Here is a 26,519-nt window from a genome sequence, read left to right on the forward strand (position 1 = left end):
GTGCAGCTGTTTTTTATTTCAGGGAGACAGCAGGGGAGGGGGCTCAGTCCTTCTTGGCAGCAGCTTTCCTCATGGCGGCCAGGACATTGCTCAGCTCCTCCCGCTTCCTCTTGGCCCGGATGTGTGTCCCCACCCTTTTCTTGATGAACTTGAGGGCCCGTTTGTCCTTGGAGACCTGCTTTTTTTTTTTCCTGATTACTTTACTGAGATATAATTCAAATGCCATATAATTCATCCATTTAAAGTATACAGTTCAGTAGTTCTTAGTATATTCACAGATATGTACAACCATCACCACAGTCAATTTTAGAACATGATCACCACCTCAAAAAATAATCCCTTAACTTTTAGCTGTCACTACCCCTACCTTAGCTGCGATCCTCTACCCTCAATGCTAAGGTACCACTGTTTGCTTTTTGTTACTGTAGATTTCCCTATAATGGCCTTTCATATGAATGGAATCTTAGAATTTGCAATCATTTCACAGATGTATATATATTGTAGTCATCACAGCAATCAAAATACAGAACTCTTTCAGCACCGCAAAAGGTGCTTGGCCCCTTTCCAGCCAGAGTTCCCCTCCCCACTCCTAGCCCTAGGCAGCCATTGATCTGTTTTCTGTCACTATGGTTGTTCAATTTTAAAATATTCAACAAAGTATAAAATGTTCTCTACATTAAAAAGCATGTAATTGGCAAAATGGCAGAATAAATAGAAAATGTATTGTATCATTTGTTTGTAAAGCTTAAGGAATTTAAGGGATTTTAATTTTAAAAGCTTTTTTAAATTATAAGATATGATTAAAAATGTTTAATTATCAACTAATATTTAAAATAATTTGTATTAACACTGTACTTGTGCATATTTTGGTGATACTGGTTTACTTTCATTGTCATGTTACAATTTCATTACAGATTAAAAGACCTTACTTTCATGTGAAACCTTTGGAAAAGGCACAACTGAAAAACTGGAAAGAATACTTAGAATTTGAAATTGAAAATGGGACACATGAACGAGTTGTGGTTCTCTTTGAAAGATGTGTCATATCATGTGCCCTTTATGAGGAGTTTTGGATTAAGGTAAGAAAATCATGTGCTCTTAAACTTGAATATATTATAAACATTGATCTAGTGACTAACCTTTTTTGTACTTCTGTTGAATGTTGTTCATATAACTATATCTGTTGCATTAGGAGATGGTCTGCTTGCAACCAGATTTGACTGCTGCATATGCCAACCTCGTTGCCTCTCTTCGTCCTTCCTTACAGAAACTAGTCTAGTGGTTCAATAAAGGTGCTGAATGGGTTTAAAAATAGAATTTTATCGTTCTGTCACAAATTTAATGGCTTGTTCAACTGTAAATTATTCAGTATTTCCTCTTTTCTGTATGTAGTATGCCAAGTACATGGAAAACCATAGCATTGAAGGAGTGAGGCATGTCTTCAGCAGAGCTTGTACTATACATCTCCCAAAGAAACCCATGGTGCATATGCTTTGGGCAGCTTTTGAGGAACAGCAGGGTAAGAGTAGAGAAATTCAGTTGATATTTTTGAGATTTCTAAGTTATTTCAGGATACAGTGAGGAATTGGGTGGTAAGGGATGGTGTAAAGCAGAGTGTGGCAAACTTTTTCTCTCAAAGGCCAGATAGTAGATATTTTAGGCTTTGTAAGCCATGTGTTCTTTTAGACTTTGTAAGCCATTGTTGCCTCTGCCTCAGAGCAGCCATAGACAGTATGTAAATATGCATGGTTGTTTCCCATTAGTTGCTGAATTTAGCCCATGGGTGATTGTTTGCCAGTATCTGGTATAAACATTATTTTATAAGTTTAAGCAGAAGGATGAACGTGTTAATTACTGTTTCTAGGTAATATTAATGAAGCCAGGAATATCTTGAGAACATTTGAAGAATGTGTTTTAGGATTGGCAATGGTTCGTTTACGAAGAGTAAGTTTAGAACGACGGCATGGAAATCTGGAAGAAGCTGAACATTTGCTTCAGGATGCCATTAAGAATGCCAAATCAAATAATGAATCTTCATTTTATGCTGTCAAACTAGCCCGGCATTTATTCAAAATACAGAAAAACCTTCCAAAATCAAGAAAGGTACTTTTGGAAGCAATTGAAAGAGACAAAGTACGTATTTGTTTTTTTAAAGTATCTTGTAAAAAAACCAGTGGTCAGTTTATTTTCACTGTGGCAACTGTGATGAAAGATTTGGTCTGTATGTATTTTATTACTAAATGAGGACAACAGTCCCTCTAAACTGATGTTGCCATTAAAAAAAATTTTTTTTAATTGTTTTGAATTAAAAGTTTTAGACATTAAGATTATTGGGTTAAAAAGTGTTATAGACATTGTGATGCTTTCTATTTTCCCTTTAGAAATTAACAAATTTACTGTTTATTAAGTAGAACAGAGGGCTTAGGAGAGCACTTTATAAACAAAAGCATAGGTGTTTCCTGTGTTGTAAGCACATTTAGCAGTGAGATGATTTTGCTTCTCCACGGAGTACTTTTTATATATCAGCTGGTAAAAGGCAATGTATAGGTAATAGATAATCTCTCAAGTTTTAGAATTTTAGGTTTTTGTTTTGTTTTATTTTGAGATGGAGTCTCACTCTGTTGCCAGATTGGAGTGCAGTGGCTCGGCTCACTGTAAACTCCGCCTCCCAGGTTCAGGTGATTCTCCTGCTTCAGCCTCCTGAGTAGCAGGGACTGCAGGCGTGCACTACCATGCCCAGCTAATCTTTGTATTTTTAGTAGAGACAGGGTTTCACTATGATCTGCCTGTGTTGGCCTCCCAAAGTGCTGGGATTACAGGCATGAGCCACCATGCCTGGCCAGTATTTTAGTTATTGCCAGGTCTGTTTAACATACAGATTTATAGCAGTTTGCTTCTAGCTGCAGTTTAAGATGTTTATCTTTTATCTTTTTTTTTTTTTTTTGAGACGAAGTCTCGCTTTGACGCCCAGGCTGGAGTGCAGTGGCTGATCTTGGCTCACTTTCAACCTCCACCTTCTACGTTCAAGCAATTCTCCAGCCTCAGCCTCCGGAGTAGCTGGGGATTTCAGGCATGCACCACCATGTCTAGCCAATTTTTGTATTTTTAGTGATGGGGTTTCACCATGTTGGCCAGGCTGATTTCAAACTCCTTGACCTCAGGCAATCCTCCTGCCTTAGCCGCCCAAAGTGCTGGGATTACAAGCATGAACCACTGTGCCTGGCCTTTTTTTCTTTTTCTTTTTTTTTTTTTTTTGAAGATACAGTCTCACTGTCACCTAGGCTGGAGTCAAGTGGAGTGATCTCGACTCACTGCAGCCCCCACCTCCCGGGTTCAAGCCATTCTGCCTCAGCCTCCCGAGTAGCTGGGATTAAAGGTTTGCACCAGCCAGACTCAGTGGCTCACGCCTGTAATCCCAGCACTTGAGGAGGCTGAGACGGGCGGATCACGAGGTCTGGAGTTTGACACCAGCCTGGCCAACATGGTGAAATCCTGTCTCTACTAAAAATACAAAAATCAGCCAGGCGTGGTGGTGGACACCTGTAATCCCAGCTACCCGGGAGGCCAAGGCAGAAGAATCGTTTGAAACTGGAAGGTGGAGGTTGCAGTGAGCAGAGATCGCACCACTGCACTCCAACCTGGGCAACAGAGCAAGACTCCCTTTTTTTTTTTTTTTTTTTTGAAAAAAGGGTGTGCACTGTCACTCCAGCTAATTTTTGTATTTTTAGCAGAGATGTTTTACCACATTGGCCAGGCTGGTCTTGGCCTTAAGTCTTTCTTGGCCTCCCAAGGTGCTGGGATTACAGGCATGAGCCACCATGCCCAGTTAAGATGTTAATCTATAGTTGTAGTAAAGATTTAAATTATTTGAAGCATAGGGATAATTTTTTTATGTTTTATTTTCTAATTGTCATGGTAGGTCAAGTCATATTAAACCCAAGATAGGATATAGAGTTTTAATTTATTGGCATTTAACAATTTGCATAGTTTAGGAGATGCTAGGATGATTGATTGGTTGAAAAATTCATCAATGTGTTAATAAATTTTTCACCCTTCTAGATATATGCTGAAAATATTTAGCATGAGTTGTATTTTAATATAATTTTCAATTTTTTTCTAATTGAGATATAAAAATTGAGGCATTTTTAATATCTTTGTTCTAATAAAAATATTTTAGAAATATTAATTGATGCTGCTTTTTACACAGGAGAACACAAAGTTATACCTCAATTTACTTGAAATGGAATACAGTGGTGACCTCAAACAAAATGAAGAAAATATCCTAAGTTGTTTTGACAAAGCTGTACATGGTTCATTACCTATTAAAATGAGAATCACATTTTCTCAGAGAAAAGTGGAATTTCTTGAAGATTTTGGTTCCGATGTCAATAAGTAAGATCTTAATTATATTATCTATTTGAATGAGAAATGAGCATTGATATTTTTGGATGGGGATTTGATGATTAGTACAGATTAATACATTGTTAAATTTTAAAATGTTCACTTAGTTTACTTTTTCCTCAGATATATATGGGGGTAAGTTCAGTTTTGTAAATGTGTATGTACTTGACAGGAAGAGGCATATGGTTTGTTTTTCCTTCCAACATTTTTCCCAATTTTAGAATGTCAACTTAAACCATGACTGAATGAGAGAAGGCAGCAAGGAGCAATCCTGTGAAAAGGGAAATGGGATAAGGATTGAATCCTGCAACCCAAACATTTAATATATAGATCAATAAGGATGGATGAGACTAATTTCCAGTAGGAGTGCTATTTTCTGAGATTGGAGATGAGAATGGATATGGTCCCACAGAACATGCCTAGTGGCCGCATCTTCCTTCATTGTAAAAGGCTGAAAGTTGAGGATGTTCAAAGGGAATGCTCCAGTGGGTTTTAGTTTACTAAGAGTACAAATACTGGCTAGAGCGTTTCTGAGGTTCCAGTCTTACCTGATTCTAGTAAGGAAATATACCAGTAATAGCTTCATTTAGCTATTACTGGATTCTGACAAGCCTAGCAGAGGATACAGTGGCGGAAGCAAGTTGAAGCTCATGTAAAAGTAACATCTGCTTTGCAGGTTTTTGTGAAGTAGTGGAAGTATGATCTTGCCTGTGTTGTGCATTGAAAGCTAGACTGAATTGAGAGCACATAGAGTAGGCAGTTGACAGTTGCTAGCTATTGGAATCTTGACCAGTGAAATTAAATGACATTATTTTAATTTGGCAAAAATAGGCAGACAAATTGGAGATTCAACACAAGTGTGTTATTTAATCCATTGTAACTATAGGGAATGGGGTGTCTGATTATGAGGACTATGATTTTAGTAGTAGAAATTTTGAAAATAAAGGAGCCACTTAGAAATTTACTTGGGCAGTTTCTGAAGTAAAAACAACTTTAATTATTAAATAATAGGTTAGTTTTTGTTCATTCCAGAGGATTTTTTTTTTCTTCCCTTTCAGGCTTCTGAATGCTTATGATGAACATCAGACACTCTTAAAAGAACAGGATTCTTTAAAAAGGAAAGCCGAAAATGGGTATGTAAGTTTTTGCTAAATTAAGAAGGGGTACTTCATTATGGAAATGCCTTCAAAGACAAATGTTTTTAAGTGTTATTTTTATGTTGTAATTTACATACTTTATTTTCGTGATTTGAAAAAGTCATGAGTGGTTCAAAATTTCAGCAAAACAAATGAACAGATAACATTCATCTATTCGTTAAAGTTCTTATTTGTGGGAGTTTTGAAAGTTTCCATTTTGACATTTTTTTTATAGATCAGAAGAACCAGAGGAAAAGAAAGCACATACAGAAGATACAACTTCATCATCTACACAGATGATTGATGGTGATTTACAGGCAAATCAAGCTGTATATAATTATAGTGCCTGGTATCAAGTGAGTCTGCATAATTATAATTCTTGTTCATAGATGTTATTAGCATAAATTAGGATAGTTTCTTTTTTTAGAAAATGTTTTTTTTCCAATTCATTAATACATTCTTTGGTGGTGAAGTACTAGAATTTTAGCAGTGAACACTTGTTTTCTTAAACATACCTGCTTTAATTATACTTTTACACATGGAACTGCCACAGTTGTAATATGCTAACATATACTTACTTTTTCCTTTCAGTACAATTATCAGAATCCTTGGAATTATGGACAGTATTATCCTCCCCCTCCAACCTGATGGGAATATAAATTTCAAATGGAGTGTGTGAAAAATATGAAATTATTATTTTTTTTAATGAGGGATGTAAACAGTATAAACTTGTTGTATTTGATAACTTGTCTTCCTTGTTTCGGTGTAACACGATTTGTTTAGTAATAGGGGAAAAATGTCAATTAGTAGCTTACCACAGATACTATTTCCTACCATTTATAAAATTTACTTTTTATTGAAGAACTATTTTTTGATTTTTGCATTAAGTGGTCTAGAATTCTTTTGCAATGCATTTGCAACAGAATTTTGTAGCCTTAAGGGGTAGGAAGAAAAGCCTGACTGCAAATCATGTCAGTGTAGTACAAAATTCTGAAAACACATAAGGGCTGGTTATTAAGGATTTACCTCCTTTAAAAAAAAAAAAAAGGATTTTTAACCTTTGCTGACAGGTTTTGTCTGTTTCAGTTATACTTGTGAACTGTGATCTAACTGCAGAAAGGATACATTATTAAAATTCTATGCCTTGGAATAGATTATAAATGAGAAAATGGAATGTTTGCATCCCTTTTAAAAAAAAAATCATATCAAAAGTATGTTGTTTCAGGAGACTTTGTATTTAGAATATTCATGTAAAACTTGTGAACAAGCTTTCATTTTGATCAAACTGATCATCTTCATTTTTGTAATAAAACTGAAGACTCATCCAGTAATTGTTTATGAATTTATTTGGGGGGAATAAATTAGTAATATTAATTTTATGTTTACCTTTATTAGTGGCTCATAGGTTTTTGAAGTACACTTCTCCTAAATTAAGGTATTATCTTCCTGCCATGATGTTTTAGACCTTAAAGCATTTTGTTTACCCTCAAGCCCTATGCTTTTGTCTTATTATACAGGCAATCTGTCCAGATAATTTTATTGGGAGTTACTCCCTGGTTTGATGAGGTCCATAGTTTCAGTTACTTAATCAGAAAAATTAATATATTAACACCAAACAAATCAGTCAAATCAAGACACTGGATAAATTTTTATTGAGCCACTTCGTTTACAACATGAGGTAAAAGGAGTTTTCCTTGACCAGTATTTTACATAGCCGTAGGAAGGTATTTTAGACTTCAGGGATTCATAAGGGATTACATCTCTCAAAAGTTGGGATCAAGTAAACAAATTTTATTAACTCCTTGAATTTTCCAGTTGACTCTTCCCTTAACAATAGTAACAAGTTCTAACTAGTTATGTAAGTTTCTTCAAGGCCAAGTCTTGTCATTGTTGCTGATATCCTTAGAGCTGAAGCACTGCTATTTCAATCAATATCCACTAGTTCCACTTCAAAAATGAGTTTTGCATTTGGTGGAATTCTGTTGAAGAAGTCAAGGTACATTTGATAAAAAGTGCCTCTCCCCTACCCCCAAAATCTTAGTGTAAAATTATAATTATGTATTCTCGATATTAGTAACTAATCCCAAAGGGAAACGCTTTGAAGCCGATTCAGCGGCTAATACATAACTAGCCTAGAGGTTCCTAAAAGTATTTTTTTTTTTTTTTTGGTTGAGATGGAGTCTTGCTCTGTCACCAGGCTGGAGTGCAGTGGCGCAATCTCTGCTCACTGCAGCCTCCGCCTCCTGGGTTCTAGCGATTCTTCTGCCTCAGCCTCCCAAGTAGCTGGTACCACAGGCATGTGCCACCACGCCTGGCTAATTTTTCTGTATTTTTAGTAGAGACCGGTTTCACCATGTTGACCAGGATGGTCTCGATCTCTTGACCTCATGATCCGCCCACCTCGGCCTCCTGAAGTGCTGGGATTACAGGTGTGAGCCACCACGCCTGGCCCCTAAAAGTATTTTTCATGATAAACGGAGATCATAATCTATCAGGATAGGCTGATTAGAGAGGCTCACTAGATAAATTTAGCTTGGACTAGGATCATCCTTACCTGGATGCTTTACAAGTACTCCTAAATTAGCCACCACTTAATTAAGACTATCAAGTACTAAAAACAACAAAAAAAAGTAATATCATTCTAGCTGGGAAAAAAATATGCTGTATTAAAGTTTTTATGAGGTAGTACGTAACTTTTACTGTGCATTTTAAGATGCTAAGTTCAAGGCCAGGTGCAGTGGCTCATGCCTGTAATCCTAACACTTTAAGAGACTGAGGTGGGTGGATCACCTGAGGTCTGGAGTTCGTGACTAGCCTGGCTAACACGGTGAAACCTCATCTCTACTAAAAATACAAAAATGAGCCAGGTGTGGTGGTGCATGCCTGTAGTCCCTAAGCTACTAGGGAGGCCGAGGCAGGAGAATTGCTTGAGCTTGGGAGGTGGAGGTTGCAGCAAGCCAAGATTGTGCTGCCACACTCCAGCCTGGTTGAGAGTGAGACCCCAGCTCAAAAAATGCTAACTTCAGAGTTATATAATTTGTATGAGCTTCAGATTGGTCTTCGAGTCCTTCTTCACATGGGAGAGGGAGCAGCAGCTGGCCATTTGAATTTTTTTTTTTTCAGACAGTCTTACTCTTGCGCTCAGGCTGGAGTGCAGTCACACAATCACTCTGCTTCCCAGGTTCAAGTGATTCTCCTGCTTCAGCCTCCAGGGTAGCTAGGATTACAGGCATGTATTACCACGCCTGGCTGATTTTTGTATTTTTAGTAGAGACTAGGTTTCGCCATGTTGCCCAGACTGGTCTCAAACTCCTGACCTCAGGTGATCCGCCCTCCTTGGCCTCCCAAAGTGATGGGATTACAGGTGTGAGCTACCTCGCCCATCCTGGCCATTTGATTTTGAAAAGCTAAGGGAGCTGTTATATTCCCAAATATGTTTATCTGATAAGATAACAGAATGCTGCCTTCCAAAAGTATTGTTTTATCAAACTTAAAATCTAACAGGTCCAAGGGCAATGGAACCAACAAAAGCCATCAATTACCTCCCCTCTTACCAATCGATTGGTCTGGTCTTAATGGTCTAGAGTCATTCCTTGTCTTTTTTTTTTTTTTTTTTGGAGACGGAGTTTCGCTCGTTACCCAGGCTGGAGTGCAATGGCACGATCTCAGCTCACCGCAACCTCCGCCTCCTGGGTTCAAGCAATTCTCCTGCCTCCTGGGTTCAAGCAATTCTCGTGCCTCAGCCTCCTGGGTAGCTGGGACTACAGGCACGCGCCACCATGCCCAGCTAATTTTTTGTAGTTTTAGTAGAGATGGGGTTTCACCATGTTGACCAGGATGGTCTCGATCTCTTGACCTCGTGATCCACCCGCCTCGGCCTCCCAAAGTGCTGGGATTACAAGCGTGAGCCACCGCATCCGGCTCCTTGTTTTTTTTGTTTTTTTTCTTTTTTTGAGACGGAGTTTCACTCATGTTACCCAGGGTGGAGTGCAATGGCACGATCTCGGCTCACCGCAACCTCCGCCTCCTGGGTTCAGGCAATTCTCCTGCCTCAGCCTCCTGAGTAGCTGGGATTACAGGCACGCACCACCATGCCCAGCTAATTTTTTGTATTTTTAGTAGAGACGGGGTTTCACCATGTTGACCAGGATGGTCTCGATCTCTTGACCTCGTGATCCACCCGCCTCGGCCTCCCAAAGTGCTGGGATTACAGGCTTGAGCCACCGCGCCCGGCACCTTGTTTTTTTTAACGTTCACAAACTGGACTTCTCAGTGAGTATTGTCGTTAATAGTAATAATAAATGGTTACACTAACAGTGTTGATTCTATGATCTTCTTCAGTTCACAACTGGTAATCTTCCACATCTATTCTATTTCTAAGCGTTGAATTTAATTGCCTGAAATTAAACTGTACCATAAAATTACCATGAGCCATATTTGCACCCTAGTTTGCTACAGTTTGTACTGGCATTGTAACTTCTTAAACTCTTAAAAACATTAGTAATTGCCTTTTAAGTTTAAACTTCGCAGTTAAGGTCTTGAAAGTTAAGAATTTGAATAAGAGAAAAAAAAGATTCTAGCTGAAGTTTGAACTTTATCCCAAGAGAAAATACTGTTGTCTATTGGAAATGCTGACACATAAGCATCTAAATGTCAGGAAAACTAGTTTGGACAGGATTCTTCATCTAGAAGTTCACCTAGACAGTGTCTTTCACATCTTCATGTGATCCTGAGATTATTTTTTTCCCTTTAATTATGAGGGGAAAAAAGGATACTTGGCATCAGGCTGTCCTTTCTTTCCATAAGCCCATTCTGGTTCAATCTCCAGTCGAGCCTTTTCTCCTTTACTCATAGTCAAGAGAGCTTCATCCCACTAAAGGCAAGAACAAAATAAAAACTAATGGTATTTTGCAAAAAGCACATGCAATACTATGACAGTCAACACAAGATTGTATGCTAAAACAAACACAGAATCTATTACTGGATTTCACTATATTCTAAGGTAATGTACTTCAGTGAGTCCCTAAATCTTTGTCTTCCATTTCTTCAATAGAACAAAATAAGGGTATTTTAAGGAGGGCTTTTTTTAATGTTAAAAGAACTTTTTGGGGCCAACTGTGGTGGCTCACATCTATAATCCCAGCACTTTGGGAGGCTGAGGCAGGCGGATCACTTGAGGTCAAGAGTTCAAGACGAGCCTAGCTAACATAGTGAAACCCCATCTCTACTAAAAATACAAAAATTAGCGGGGTGTGTGTGGTGGGGGGTGCCTGTAATCCCAGCTACTTGGGAGGCTGAGGCAGGAGAATCACTTGAACCCAGGTGGCAGAGGTTGCAGGGTGCTGGAATTGTGCCACTGCACTCCAGCTTGGGCAACAGAGTGAGACTCTGTCTCACAAAAAAAAAAAGAAAAGAACTTTTTGTAAACCTTAACATGCCATACATTATTAAAACCAGTTTGCTACTGGCATCATCATAAAAAAATCTGCTACACTTTTACATTACAGGACAAACTTGAGAGTTTATTTTTACTGGAATATACTGGCAAGTATTCAACTAAATTTGTCTTAAGATTACCACATTGTAATAGTAGAGTCATGTTGTTACATAAAATACAATTTTTAAAATGTTAGGGCACTAGGGTCTTTTGCAAAAGGTAAAACTAACTTTTCAAAGAAATTCAGTAAAAGGCTTCTGGGTAGGCCTCCCCATATTTTTCAGATTTGGATCTTAAAGTTAGTTGCCAAAAACAGTTACATCCACATGACCACAAGGGTAATATTCCTAATATTATACACTCTGTTGAAATGCAACAATCATTTAAAGCTCAAGGGACAAAGTTAGGCTGGTCACATTTGGACATTAAGCATATGGTAGACTAGCTGGGCATAGTGGCTCATGCTGTAATCCCAGCACTTTGGGAAGCTGATGTGGGTGGATCACTTGAGGTCAGGAGTTCAAGACCAGCCTGACCAACATGGTAAAACCCTGTCTCTACTAGGAATACAAAATTAGGTGAGGTGGCGCATGCCTACAATCCCAGCTACTCAAAAGGCTGAGGCAGAAGAATCTCTTGAACCCAGAAGATGGTTGCAGTGAGCCAAGATCGCACCACTGCACTTCAGCCTGGGCAATAAGAGCGAAACTCCATCTCAAAAAAAATAAATAAATAAATAAAAATAAAAATGGAAGACTAGAAGAAATTTGCCAACATGCAAATAAGTTACAGAAATAGAAAAATGGCCCAATTTGATATATACTTGCTATCAACTTGGTAAAGGCAGATAACAATTATATGTTTTATTTTTATTTTTTTGAGACAGTCTTGCTTCCTTCCCCAGGCTGGAGTACGGTGATGAGATCTTGGCTCACTGCAACCTCTGCCTACCAGGTTCAGGCAAGCATTTCTCGTCTCAGGCTCCTGAGTAGCTGGGGCTACAGGCGCCTGCCACCATGCCTGGCTAATTTTTGTATTTTTAGTAGAGATGAGGTTTCATCTTGTTGGTCACGCTGGTCTGGAACTCCTGACCTCAGGTGATCCACCCGCCTCGGCTTCCCTGTGAGCCACAGCACCTGGCTAAGATGTTTTATATTCTGTATATGATTGAACCATATCTTAGGACCTACCGATTAGTACAGAGAGTAATATATTGAAGGTTCTTATAACTACATTTAAATAGGCATTTCAATTATTGATGTCTGATGTTCTGAGAATAACAATTTAAAACAAACAATGGGCCTAGCATGAAAGCCTGATTCATAGAAAGTGACAGTCAGTCCTGCTCTTTTATCTTCTTCTGTATACTATAATGGTCAATACAGGTCAAGCCTAACTTCCCCGTTTCTCAAAGTTTCCTTCTGTTATCTATCACTTATAAGTTAGATAAAAGCATGTAAGTTAGGTTAAAGCTTATGTTTGAACAATTGTCTGGTATTGCAGCCTACACTGTATGAAGTGAAAAGGCTTCAGAAACAAACTGCTTCTATAAGTACTAAAATGGAACATATTTTACCTTTCCCAATTATATGTAAATGGTACGAAAGTTATAAAACATTATATAGGAATTTTAAAGACAAATTTAGAGGGCCAAACATTGTGACAAAGACTGACTGTATGAAAAAAAACAACAATAAAAGGGGTACACATGGACGGGACTAACATTTAAGCCCCTACTGTATTAGTTAAGTTATGCTCATTTAATCTTCTAACAACCTTGAGGTAGGCAGTACTGCACTCATTTTATAGATAGCGAAAACAGACCCAGACAACTTGTGCAAGATCAGCTAGCAATGATTATCCCCAATCTGTCAGACTCCAAGGTCTGTTTCCTTTTTATTATATCCCCAAACCTAATTCTTCATGGTATCATACCAGAAACAACGTGCCAGAATATCTACTGATTCATTGGCATTCTTTACTTACTCCTCTGATAACTTTGCCTACTCCGACCTTAAAACTTAAAGGCTTGGCATTTTTCTTCTTCTTTGCACCTGTAAAACAGATTTTCCTTATAATTAATGATATACTCTATTATTAAGAAATTAAGTTCCAATGAAAAAGTATAGTGGTTTGATTTCAGAATTACAATACTATGTATTTAAAAGAAAGAAAAATTTACAAAGCCAGATCATCCATCGATAAAATTCTAGCTGTAAAAATAATTATATTCTTATCAAAGGGTAGTGGGTAGGACCTATGCTTATATCACAAAACAGCATACTATCCTCCTTTTCTATTCAAATACTAAAGCCTTACTTTGGGACATTAACCAGGTTTATACTGAGACTCCTTATTTTTTGCTTTCCAATGAACAAGAGGTCTTTAGCCAGCCAATCAGTGAACTGAAGACCTCTTCCAAGTGTTCTTGGGGGAAAGTACATCTGGATAAAAGTAGGTCACAGTTAAGAAAAAGGCTAACTACTCATCTATCTGCCACCCAAGTATTTTGTAATGTCTTTAAAAATAGAAGATTACATTTAGACTTACTTGTTTGAATATTAGTATCAAAAACAGTCCCATCTTGTAGTGTTCCTGTATACCAGCAGTGAACAACATCTCCCTTTTTGGGAAAATTGGTTTTATCTCCCTTTTTCAGAACAGATTTTGTATATTTTGGTGGACCCTAAAAACAAAAAACATACACACAGTTATTAATTTGTGTCTTTTAGAAGAATGACAAACAATAGCCAGCAATGACCAAAGTCAGTTTAAAGAGTTTGATGGATTTGGTAATAAACTGTTTCCATCTAGTCCACCTGTATAACTTAAAAAACAAACAAAAAAACACTTCAGTGTCTCATTTCAAGGCGATATGAATATCAGTAACTTAAATATCTATAATTTAACTTCAAAAAACTTCTAGCTTCTTTGGAAGCCAAAATTCTTCTAACAAGATTGTTAATTATTCAGCAAACCATAAAATGATTTCAGTTATTTTCCTAAAGTTTTTTAAAAAAATTACTATTTAATTTTTCTAAAATCATAAGGAATTAAAATAAGGGATGGTAACTTCCCCCCACAAGGATTTGAACTGTTTTAGCAGCAATAATTGATATTACTAGGTGTTTTTATTATATCCAATTAGAATGAATACAGTGATATTGCCTGTGTCCCTGATTTGGAAAATAAGTTCACACAATGGATGAAATTACCTAAAGAAACTGCCATAACAGGCATATTTCCTAGAACAAAGCAGAATTATCAGGGTCTTCTAAAAAAAAAAAAGGTTACAGATTAATTTTTATCAATAGTAATTCATATATGAGAGGAGAGCAGAGAGATTAACTGTCAAGAATCTAAGGAGGTTAATTTAAAGAAAAAGGTGGACCAAATTTAAAAGTATCCTCTTTACCTAAATCTATTTGGTTTCTGAATTCAGACCAAATTCAGAGAGATCTGCATTATCCAAATCTGTATGTGGTTTCTAAATTTCATAAAATAAGTAACAAAGTTGTGGCTGGATATCAAATATTTCAAATCTATTAGTTCCTGAGTTTGAAAAACAAGAGAAACTGTGTTTTCTTTATTCCTGATCTATTTCTAATTGGGCAAGTTATGCAAACTTTTATTCACTTTCACTACCCTAGCTAGGATTTTTATTCTTTTCCAAAACTTGTAAGTAAAAAAAAATCTGTACTGGGTGCAGTGGCTCAAGCCTGTAATCTCAGGACTTTGGAGGCCAAGGCAGGCAGATCAATTGAGGTCAGGAGTTCGAGACCAAGCTGGCCAACATGGTAAAACCCCATCTCTCTTAAAAATACAGAAATTATCTGGGTGTTGTGGCATGCACCTATAATCTCAGCTACTTGGGAGGCTGAGGCAGGACAATCACTTAAATCTAGGAGGCAAAGGTTGCAGTGAGCCAAGATGGCGCCACTGGGCAACAGAATGGGACTCCATCTCAAAAAAAAAAAAAAAGTCTGATCTCCTTGCAAAATAGTCTACCTCTTGACAAAAGATTCTCTCCCTCATCAAACTCTAGCTAGGCTCCTCTGAGCCCTCCTCTCCACAAGGCCTCAACCTTGGCCTATAAAGATTTGAACAAATACAAGTGTCAAATAGCTCAAGGCCTTATTCCTAGGAGGACCCGATCCCTCCTTAAAGTGCCTGCCTAAGAAAACTTAAGGCTGCCAAAAAAATTTACTGTTTGTTCCAGGCAACACCTGAAAATGAAGAAAGGACCGTCTCTCAGTCTCTGTGGGAGCCTAACGCTGATAAGCACCAGTTAGCAAACTCAGATAGGTTTCATACGGATCAACTCCCACTTCCTGCTTTTTGTAATTTTTCGCTTCCCTAACTTAAATCCCTCCCTACTCCCTCATTGTTTTAAAAGACCCAGTTACCTCTCCATAAATGAGATAGTTCAGCTCTTTCCCCTACTGTCAATAGGCTGAAAAAAAAAAATCTGTTTTTACCACTTTAATGTCCAATTGTGTTTATCTCTGACACCTTCAGTCCTCTACTCAATTGCTAGAGTGATGTTAATTACTGCTTATAGTTCTACGTCCAAAGGCCTAAACCATGCAGGATCTTTTTTTTTTTTTTTGAGACGGAGTTTTGCTCTTGTTACCCAGGCTGGAGTGTAATGGCGCGATCTCAGCTCACCGCAACCTCCGCCTCCTGGGTTCAGGCTATTCTGCCTCAGCCACCATGGAGGATCTTAATCTATCCCTCCCTGAAGCTCCGGAATTCTACTGCCCTATGAACTCCTGTCTCTTCCATGACCTTCTCAGTAAAGCAGGTGCATATAGCATAGAAATATTTCAATCGGCCAGGCGCAGTGGCTCACACTCCTAATCTCAGCACTTTAGGAGGTCCGGGTGGGTGGATCACCTGAGGTCAGGAATTCAAGGTCAGCCTGGCCAGCATGGTGAAACCCTGTCTCTACTAAAAATACAAAAACTGGCTGGGTGTCGTGGTGGGTACCTGTAACCCCAGCTACTTAGGAGGCTGAAGCAGGAGAATTGCTTGAACCCCAGAGGCAGAGGTTACAATGAGCCAAAATCTTGCCACTGCATTCCAGCCTGGGTAACAAGAGTGAAACTGTCTCAAAAAATTTTTTCAATAATTTTTTTCCTTTTTTTTGAGATGGAATCTTGCTCTGTTGCCCAGGCTGGAGTGCAATGGCGTGCTCTTGGCTCACCACAACCTCCACCTCCCGGGTTCAAGCAATTCTGCTGCCTCGGCCTCCCAAGTAGCTGGGATTACAGGTGTGCACCACCACATCCAGCTAATTTTTGTATTTTTAAGTAGAGACCAGGTTTCATCATGTTGGTCAGGGCTGGTCCCGAACCCCGGACCTCTTGATCCGCACGCTTCAGCCTCCCAAAGTGCTGGGATTACAGGCGTGAGCCACCACACCCGGCTTTTTTTTTTTTCCCCTTTTTTAAGAGACACGATCTCATTGTTACTGAGGCTGGAGTGATCACACCACTGTAGAATATCTCAATATTTTACGATAGTGGCTCACTTATAGGCTCAAGCAATCCACCTTCCTCAGTCTCCCAAAGTGCTGGGATTACAGGCGGGAGCCACTGTGCCTGCTTAATAATATTTCAAGAGCATAAAACTATTCTTGTCTGTAAGGGAGCAATGAAAAGGAGAATGGCGTAAGATAAGGCTAGAAAAATATGTAGGACATGTTAAGAGTCTGGGTTTTTATCTTTAGGACATTAGCCAATTAAGAGTTTAAATAGTTTCAGAATCAGATCTGTGTTTATTTTATTTTTTAGACCAAGTCTCACTCTGTTGCCCAGGTTAGAATGCAGTGGTGTGATAATCAGCTTACTGCAACCTCTGCCTCCCGGGTTCAAGTGATTCTCCTGCCTCAGCCTCCTAAGTAGCTGGGACTACAGGCATAAGCCACCACACTTGGCTAATTTTTGTATTTTTAGTAGAGATGGGGTTTTACTATGTTGACCAGGCTGGTCTGGAACTCCTGACCTCAGGTGATCTGCCCACCTCCACCTCCTAAAGTGCTGGGATTACAGGTGTGAGCCACTGTGCCTGTTTTAAATAGATCACTGTGACTGAAATATAAAAAATGACTTGGGAATCAAATGTAGAAGTGGAGAGACTTGTTAGGAAAAACAACTAGTAGTCTAGGTCTAGACCAGGGTGCTAACAGTGACAATGACAAACGATGAATGGCTTTGGGATATATTTTGGAGGCAGAATCACCAGAAGTTGGTAATGACTACATATGAAGAAGTTATCAAAGATGAAGTTATCAAATTTTTGGCTTGGGTACTTTTATACTCATTTCTAGTTGCTAAGTGGGAGCTTCTATCCCACCTTATATTTTCTCTCCTGTACGATACTCATTCATACCTTGAAAATCTTCCTATTTAATATATAATAGACAATATATGGACTATGACTGATTTAAAAGTCCAGTAAGATGTATTAGACGAGTCTTTATATTAAAATATATAAGGTAGAAATAATCCAAATACAGTGTGCTTAGGAATTTATGCAGTTATGTATGTATACAGCAAAGTCTCACGTGGTAAAAACTTCAGAGGAAGCAATGAGCCCATGAGCTGGGTCTTCACAGGAGCACAGAACTGACAAATAGGAAACTAAAAAGACACTCTAAGGAAGAAATAAAATATGGAGGCAGGAAAGGGCATGATTTAGTAGACAATGAGCAGACATTTGTGGTCAAATAAAATTTTTTTTTTTTTGAGACAGGGTCTTACTCTGTCCCCTGGGCTGTAGTACAGTGGCACAATCTTGGCTCACTGCAATTATGGCTCCTAGGCTCAGGATCCTTCCTGCTCAGCCTCCTGAGTAGTTAGGACTATAGGCACACACCACCATGCCCGGCTACGTTTTTTCGTAGAGATGGGATTTGGCCATGTTGCCCAGGCTGTTGAACTCCTGGGCTCAAACGATCCACCTGCCTCAGCCTCCCAAAGTGCTGGGATAATAGGCGTGAGCCACTGCACCGGGCCAAGAATATGTCTATAGAAACATGGAATATGGAATTCAGCAGTGGCCACATTTTGAAAGGCTCTGAATGCCAAGAATGAAATATTTGGATATATATATATATTGAAGACCAGTGGTGACTAATAAAAATGAGACTAATACAAATGTAATTTTAAGTTGTCTAGTGGCTGCACTTAAAAATGTAAAAAGAAAGGGATGAAGTATGTCTATGCCAGGCAGTGGTATGCCTGTAGTCCCAGCTATTCTGAGGCAGGAGGATTGCTGGAGCCCAAGAGTTCGAATCCAGCCTGGGCAACACAGCACAATCCTGTCTTTTTTTTTTTTTTTTTTTGAGACTTGAGTCTCACTCTACTGCCCAGGCTGGAGTTCAGTGGTGCCATCTCAGCTGACTGCAACCTCTGCCTTCTGGGTTCAAGCGATTCTCTTGCCTCAGCCTCCCGAGTAGCTGGAATTACAAGTACGTGCCACCACGCCCAGCTAATTTTTGTATTTTTAGTAGAGACAGGGTTTCACCATGTTGGTCTCAAACTCCTGACCTCAAGTGATCCACCCACCTCGGCCTCCCAAAGTGCTGGGATTATGGGATTACAGGCACGAGTCACCATGCCGGGCCAACCCTGTCTTAAAAAAATAAAAAATTTTAAATGAAAAATATGTCTTATTTAAACTAAAACATCCCATATACCATCATTTCAATAAATAATATAAAAATACTGAGATATTTTACAATCTTTTTTTTTTTTTTTTTAAATGACTAAATCACACTTTTGAAACCGAGTACATATTTTACTGTTAAGGCACATTCCAGTTCAAAGTAGCTAAAGCACTCTGCAGCCACATCTGGCTAGTAACTACCATACTGAACAGTGCAATTCTAGACAGCACAGAATTATTGAAAAATTTTCAGTAGGCTGTGATTTGCAAAGTATTGTTTTAGAAATCTTATTAGAATACCCATTTTGAGGCTGAATGGATAAAGAAAGAGAAGGGACGCAAGAGAGGAACAACATTTCTAACATTCCAGATCTGAGGTCTTGCTTAGAATGCTTGAAAATGAGGGAAAAAAAATGAACATTTAAAATAAAAGAAAGATGTCCGATAGTGTTAGTCCTGAAGGAGACATGAGAAAAAAAAAGTGAGACAAGGATTCAGATAACTTTTTAGCTGGGAAGAAGGGAATGGCAATAGCTAGACATTCACATTTTGGTAAAAGAGAACACAGCAGCATATAACGAGAAGGGAAGCCAGGCACAGTGTTTCACGCTTGGAATCCCAGTACTTTGGAAGGCTGAGGTGGGCACGTAACTTGAGGTCAAGAGTTCAAGACCAGCCCGGCCAACATGGAGAAACCTTTCCCTACTACAAATACAAAAATCAGCCAGGCGTGCTGGCACATGCCTGTAGTCCCAGCTCCTGGGGAGGCTGACGCAGGAAAATCACTTGAACCCAGGGAGTGAAGGTTGCAGTGAGCCTAGATGGCACTACTGCACTCTAGCCTGGGCAACAGAGCAAGACTGTCTCAAAAAAAAAAAAAAAAAAGGTGAGTAAGAATTTGTGAGAAAATGTCAAATACTTTATGTGAGCAATGCGCAATGTGATAGAGAATAGGGCAATGTGATAGAGAAAAGGATAGCATAAATGTTGTTGAGTAGCAATGAAACTAAAAAACATGCTTGGCTAATATTAAGCATGAGTTTATACCAAGCTCAATAAAAGGTTTTATGATTATGTGTTTCTAATGCCTGCTCTCTAGTCCCAAAGCATGAAGACAGAGTAGACAATAAGGGTTAGCAAGGGAATAGACGAGGCTTTTGAATCTAGGGAGCTAGGAAAACAGACACAGTACATAATTGGGCTCAAGCTGGCCAGTTAAATGAAGAGGTTTTAAATAAAATGATATAGTTTAGGACCCTCATAAGATCTCCCTGGATTGTCTCTAGCTCTTATGAACTTACCATTTAGTTTATTTGTAACTTCTTTTCTTAACTCCTTAATGAAATACTATCTGTCTCCTAAAACCACCCTCATTCTAATTTTCTGGAAGGCAAACTATGTTGCCAGTTGCTTCTGAAACCCTTCAATAATGATTGCTCCATTTACCTTAGTAGCTAGTTATTAGATAAAAGATTTATCAACTATTGTGATAAACTTAAAAAAAAATTTTTTTTTAATTTTTAATTTTTTTTGAGACAGAGTTTTGCTCTTGTTGCCCAGGCTGGAATACAATGGCGTGATCTCGGCTCACCGCCTCCAGGTATAAGCGATTTTCCTGCCTCAGCCTCCCAAGAGCTGGGATTAAAGGCAGGCACCACCATGCCCAGCTAATTTTATATTTTTAGTAGAGACGGGCTTTCTCCATGTTGGTCAGGTTGATCTTGAACTCCTGACCTCAGGTGATCCGTCCACCTCAACTTCCCAAAGTGCTGGGATTACAGGCCTGAGTCACCATGCCTAGCAATTGTGATAAACTTTAAAATTGCTTTCTATGCACATACACCCACAATCATTAATTTGTGCTTTTTAGCCAGTAGGAAAAAAATCATACAAAATTAACTAGCTTTAATAAAATAAGGATCTATAACTGTATAACTAAACTTATACTTTCCACAAATATCCAAAAACTACACTGTCATCAATAGGCTACACCTGTTTACAAGAACTAACGATAGATTATTATCACTGATACCAAGACTGCTAGCAATGAGTGAGCCAATGAGTAAGCTTAGATAGTTACATATGATCAGAAATGACAAGATTATAATCTATTCAGTTCTGCTAAGTCAGTTCTTAGCAGCTGATCTTAGCTCTACTAAAGCTGTCAATTTGTAGAAATGAGTGAATCTGCTTCTTTAAACCTTTGTACCAAAATATAAAACCTGAGTTGGGAAAGCTGAGACAGATGAACCCACATCCTGCAGCCAAGCCTGGATTATTTCTATTGCCAGGGACATCACGTACATTAGAAACAGCTAAAAATAATCAAAAGAAAGTTTATTTCACTTAGTCCAACTTGGCTATAGAATCAAGATCTTAAAATAGCCTCAAAAGCTCAGAAGGTCTGGCCACCTATGGCAGCAATAATAAATACAATGTCAGAAGTATTTCACACGATAGGCTAACAACTGTAAAGCACTAGTTCTTAGGATTATTTCTGTCCTTAAGGGAAATGGCACACTCCAACTAACTGTTTGGCTCATTGAAAGTGGTCATACTCAACCACCCTTCACTATGAGAAATTAGTGCAAATTAAAATAAAGAAATAAATACAATTTCCAGAATCCACATGATAAAAAAAGAAAATAGGATATACAGACCTCATCCAGAGTCTCTTCAGACTTGGTTTCTTTGGGTTTATCTTCATTAAGCTTCACATTTTTTACTTGCTCAGACACTTTACTTATACTTTCAGTGCCCTTAAAACGCTGTAAGGAAAATGTTCTAACATCATATTCAGGACAGGCAAAAGCCAAGGAACAACATCAAGATTTTCAGCCTCTCAATTAAATGAACATCTGCACAATAAATATAGGTTATATAATACAATTGTGAATAAATGGTCTAAGGAAACTAAGAACAAAGAAAAAATTTTATTCATAATTTATTTTTAAACATAAATTATTACTTTCAAACCAGCTTACAATATAAATTCTGAAATGAGAACCATGACATTAGAAAGGCCAACTCATATGCAGAGATATAAATACTACTCAAATAACTCCTTAATAAAGATTGTTTTTCTGTGGAAGATACTCATTTCATGGTGAACAAATATGGGAGAATATCTTAAAATTTATTTTTGTAAATGGTCAGCCTAAATCTAAACCAGACTTTAAATTCATTAGTAAAATGGAAACTTATTTTCTATATAACATTTAATATATATAATAAAACAAAAAAATTTAATATACACTATATGCTAAAGTAATATGGAAATACCACTGCCCTAATGAATTTATAACTTTAGTGGCCTTAAGAATTTTTTGTCTCAATTTAAGCTACAAAATCCAAACCCTTTGAAAATAATAAAACATTCTGCCATATTGCTGATTAGCCTTGCTAGATTTGACAGCTAGTCCACTTATAACAGTTCAGAAAAATTGCAGATGGAGAAGCTCCAACACATTCAGCAAATAAATGCATTTTAAACATCTTTTAGGAAATAAAATTTCAAAAGTGATGTTCTGCTAACAGAATCTAACAATACTCACCTTAGTTTCAAAAAGATGGTTATAGGCTGTAACCAAGTGGTCCTTGTTAGCGGTCTTGGCCACATTTTTAATGTTTCCTAATAATTTATGTTCTGCAAGAAACTATAAGGGAAAAAGCTGGGTAATCAAGATAACTTATCTCAAGTAAGAAATGTCTAAAATTAGAAAATGACCCTTTTATGTTAGCAGTTGTATTTTCAATAGTACTAATAAGGAAGAAGAAATAAAACCTATAGTTTATACTCTATTTCATTACAAAAAAATGTAAGACAGATTTTTAAAAATTGAATATTTATCAGAATTATTCACAAGACTGGAACTGCAGTGTTATGTACTGGACAGAGGGTTCGTCTTAACCTTTTCCCAGTCACGCAGTCACAAAAAATAACATTTATACAGCAAGCACACTGTGGTGACTTGAGGCAGCTGCTCACTGTAGGAGGATACTTGGGTGCAGCCTTTGAGAGCCTCCAGCCAGGTTGGGCATAGCTATCCTGAGGCATCTGTAACCTATTCTTGGCAGACTAGTATAAGCAGGTTATACAAGCAGGTAACACAGATATGTTGAGGTAACTATGCCTAACATTACACACACACACACACACACACGCACACACACACACACTGCTAAGTGTATGGGCTGTGGAGTCATATCACCTAGGTTAAAATCCTACCTCTTTGGGCCAGGTATGGTGGCTCACGCCTGTAATCCCAGCACTTTGGGAGGCCAAGGCCAGCAGATCGCCTGAGGTCAGGAGTTTGAGACCTGTCTGGCCAACATGACGAAACCCCAACTCTACTAAAAATACAATTAGCCGGGCATGGTGACATATGCCTGTAGTCCCAGCTTGGAAGGCTGAGGCAAGAGAGTTGCTTGAACCTCGGAGGCAAGACGTTGCAGTGAGCCAAGATCGCGTCACTACACTCCAGCCTGGGTGACAGAGTGAGACTCTGTCTCAAAAACAAAAAAAAAATCCTAGCTGTCTGATACTACGAAGGTGACTACTCCTGTCTAAGCACTCAGCCTCGCCAGGCGTGGTGGCTCATGCCTGTAATCCCAGCACTTTGGGAGGCTGAGGTGGGTGGATCACCGGAGCTCAGGAGTTTGCTACTAGCCTGGGCAACATGGTGAAACCCTGGCTCTACTAAAATGCAAAAACTCAGGTGGACATGGCAGTGTGCGCCTGTAATCTCAGCTACTAGGGAGGCTGAGGCAAGAGAATCGCTCGAACCTGGGAGGCAGAGGTTGCAGTGAGCCGAGATTGTGCCACTGCACTCCAGCCTGGGTGACAGAGTGTGACTCCGTCTCCCAGAAAAACAAAACAAAAAAACCACAAGACTCAGCCATATCTGTAGTGGAAGATTAATAATAGCATCTATGTCAAACAGTTGCTATAAGGATAAAAATGGTAACAATCCATTTGATGCATTTAGAATAGAGTCTGTCACACAGTAAGAGTCTCCACCTCTTGGGTTCAAACAATTCTCCTGCCTCAGACTCCCGAACAGCTGACATTAGAGGCGCCCACCACCACACCCAGCTAATTTCTTTTGTATTTTTAGTAGAAATGAGGTATTGCCATGTTGGCCAGGCTGGTCTGGAATGCCTGGCCTCAAGTGATCTGCCCCCTTTGGCCTTCCAAAGTGCTAGGATTACAGAAACGAGCCACCACGCCTGGCCAAGACTACGGATTTAAAAGATTACTATGTTATAAAAACATTTTGATAATCCAAGTCTGTTGAAATTGTCCCAAGTGGCCCCGTTTTACATTCGATTCCACATTGGCATGATTTGTTTCATAAGACTATGATGAAGTACAGGACTAGGGGATTAATAAATGTTCATGATATGTCTGTTGTTTCAGATGAAATACTAATTGGCTTAAGAAAAAATAGTTCCATTAAAATGAGGTAAACTCCCCTATACACGTTCTTTCTTTTTCGCTCTTGTACCTCCAAACATTGAGAATAGGTTTTGTTACAGATGTTGTATTAATATTTACTACATGAACCTAAGATGCGAATGCCAGAATAATGATTCAGGAAGGAAATGGAAGTTGGAGAGTTCTTTTTTTTTTTTTTTTGGAGACGGAGTTTCGCTCTTGTTACCCAGGCTGGAGTGCAATGGCGCGATCTCGGCTCACCGCAACCTCCGCCTCCTGGGTTCAGGCAATTCTCCTGCCTCAGCCTCCTGAGTAGCTGGGATTACAGGCACGCGCCACCATGCCCAGCTAATTTTTTGTAGTTTTAGTAGAGACGGGGTTTCACCATGTTGACCAGGATGGTCTCGATCTCTTGACCTCGTGATCCACCTGCCTCGGCCTCCCAAAGTGCTGGGATTACAGGCTTGAGGCACCGCGCCCGGCCTGGAGAGTTCTTATATCGCCTGTCAAGACGCCCATCCAAAATGAAAATAAAATACAATCTCCTCAAAATAACCCAGAAAAGGGCCAGGCGCTGTGGCTCACGCCTGTAATCCCAGCACTTTGGGAAGCCGAGGTGGGTGAATCACGAGGTCAGGAGTTCGAGACCACCTTAGCCAATATGGTGAAACCCTGTCTCTAGTAAAAATACAAAAAAGTTAAGGCCGGGCGCCGTGGCTGAAGCCTGTAATCCCAGCACTTTAGGGGGCCGAGGCGGGCGGATCACGAGGTCAAGAGATCAAGACCATCCTGGCCAACATGGTGAAATCCCGTCTCTATTAAAAAACAAAAAAAAATTTTTTTTTTTTTTTAAAAGAAAATACAAAAAAGTTAGCTGGGCGTGGTGGCGTGCACCTGTAGTCCCAGCTGCTTGGGAGGCTAAGGCAGGAGAATCGCTTGAACCCAAGAGGCAGAGGTTGCAATAAGCCGAGATCACTCCACTGCACTCCAGCCTGGGTGACGGCTCAACTCCAGCTCAAAAATAAAACCCAGAAACAATTTTTCTAAATTGAAGTTTGGAATTTTTAAAATTGTATAGAAAACACAAGCAGTCTGCCCCTTGCAAGAGGAGAATGCGGCGTGCACAACTATCTCAGCAATTTAAGAGACACATGAATGATCTTATTTCCAAAGAAAAAAAAATGACAAAAATAACTTCACTATAGACGGATGGTTAAGATGGAAACTATGCTGACAATGGAGAGCATACAGTATAAAGAATTCCAAATTTCTTAATCTGTTTCTAACAATGGGAGACTACTGCACAAGAGAAATGTGCACGGAGCTCCCTTCAAGTATAAAGGTGAGAAGGTCATTTAAAGGGTCGATATGTTAAACCAAAACTTAAACCACAACATATGGATTTTTAAAAAATCACTCGCATTAATGTTAAGTATTTAGTAAATCGTTGAGAAAAGCCAAGTTGGATATCCCTTCCTATTTCCCTAGTAGCCGGCGCCCCGCTCCCAGGAGTCTCATCCACACCACTATTCCTCGGCCTCCCTGCCCTAACCCCCAATATCTTCGGGTCCCTTTTTTTCTGGCCTCCACCCCTACTCAAGGATCCCAATGAGGTTCTAAACTCTACAATTGCAGCCCGTGTGCCCCAAGAAATAAAGCTGCTCCACAGTCCCAGTAGGGCACGCCGAGGGGCGGGAGCGAGGCTCTGAGGCGCACACTGGGCCGCTGCGGCCTGCCCGGCCACAGGCCGCGGGAAGACGAGGGCGGGGGCACAGAGGAATACGGAATGTATGGGCATCTCCAGGGGGGTGAGGCGTCCCTCAGCCGCACCAGCCCTGCCGCCCCTCCGCCTCCGGTACCGAATCTGAACCGTGGTCCTGCAGAAACTTGATAATGTCCTTCTTGGGCAGCTGCTCACTGCGCAGCTGCTCCACGGTCCACGCCCGCTGCGGAACAGCCGCCGCCATCTTCCCCCGCTGCCTCCGCTTTACTGAGCCAGCCCGCCGCAGTTCGGCATCGCCCCGCCCCCCGAGGCGTGGCGTGGCCCCTGACGGAGGCCAAGGGGCGGGTCACTGCTCTAGCAGTCGGGATTGGGGCCTGTCTTTGAGTGACGTCAAGGCTGTGCTATGTGGGCTGCTTTGTTGGGTCCGGGTTAAAAAACCTACCGCTTTGGTCTCAGCAGTTAACTGAATTGAAGACCGCTGGGGTTCCTTACTTCTGAATTAGATCCCTTGTGAAGCGGCCTATGATGGTAGCGACATTTATCAGCCATTACTCACTTTTATTACGTATGGCAGCTATGGCTTTAAAGCCCAGTCTATTACCTGTTAAAAGAAAAGAGCCCCTGCCGGGCGCGGTGGCTCAAGCCTGTAATCCCAGCACTTTGGGAGGCCGAGGCGGGTGGATCACGAGGTCAAGAGATCGAGACCATCCTGGT

The 26,519-nt window shown here is 39.7% G+C and overlaps 2 protein-coding genes and 1 non-coding gene across 5 annotated transcripts in view; 2 read left to right on the forward strand and 1 right to left on the reverse strand.

The window, feature by feature from the left end:
• PRPF39 (pre-mRNA processing factor 39) overlaps nt 1–6,868 on the forward strand; it is a 31,387-nt gene extending 24,519 nt beyond the window's left edge. For all 3 annotated transcript variants that reach the window (XM_017509828.2, XM_017509827.2, XM_017509829.2), the window contains 7 exons: nt 915–1,079; nt 1,393–1,519; nt 1,865–2,133; nt 4,208–4,392; nt 5,460–5,534; nt 5,773–5,893; nt 6,129–6,868. In XM_017509828.2, the coding sequence (XP_017365317.1) occupies nt 915–1,079; nt 1,393–1,519; nt 1,865–2,133; nt 4,208–4,392; nt 5,460–5,534; nt 5,773–5,893; nt 6,129–6,185 (999 nt within the window). In that variant the 3' untranslated portion in view covers nt 6,186–6,868. The remainder of the gene's footprint in view (nt 1–914; nt 1,080–1,392; nt 1,520–1,864; nt 2,134–4,207; nt 4,393–5,459; nt 5,535–5,772; nt 5,894–6,128) is intronic.
• On the forward strand, nt 2,195–2,275 carry LOC119468402. Its single transcript, XR_005197077.1, has one exon. It is a non-coding gene; the product is annotated as a small nucleolar RNA SNORD127 (small nucleolar RNA).
• FKBP3 (FKBP prolyl isomerase 3) lies at nt 6,866–26,129 on the reverse strand. Its single transcript, XM_017509830.2, has 7 exons — nt 25,942–26,129; nt 22,200–22,301; nt 21,306–21,413; nt 13,525–13,660; nt 12,961–13,028; nt 10,313–10,410; nt 6,866–7,516 (listed from the first exon to the last, which is right to left on the reverse strand). The coding sequence occupies exons 1-7, from the start codon at nt 26,047–26,049 to the stop codon at nt 7,462–7,464; spliced, it is 675 nt and encodes a 224-aa protein (XP_017365319.1). The 5' UTR covers nt 26,050–26,129; the 3' UTR covers nt 6,866–7,461.
• Nucleotides 26,130–26,519: the final 390 nt, after the last annotated feature.

This window comes from Cebus imitator, unplaced genomic scaffold (assembly GCF_001604975.1).
Source record: "Cebus imitator isolate Cc_AM_T3 unplaced genomic scaffold, Cebus_imitator-1.0 Scaffold423, whole genome shotgun sequence".
In the NCBI taxonomy this organism is placed as follows: domain Eukaryota; kingdom Metazoa; phylum Chordata; class Mammalia; order Primates; family Cebidae; genus Cebus; species Cebus imitator.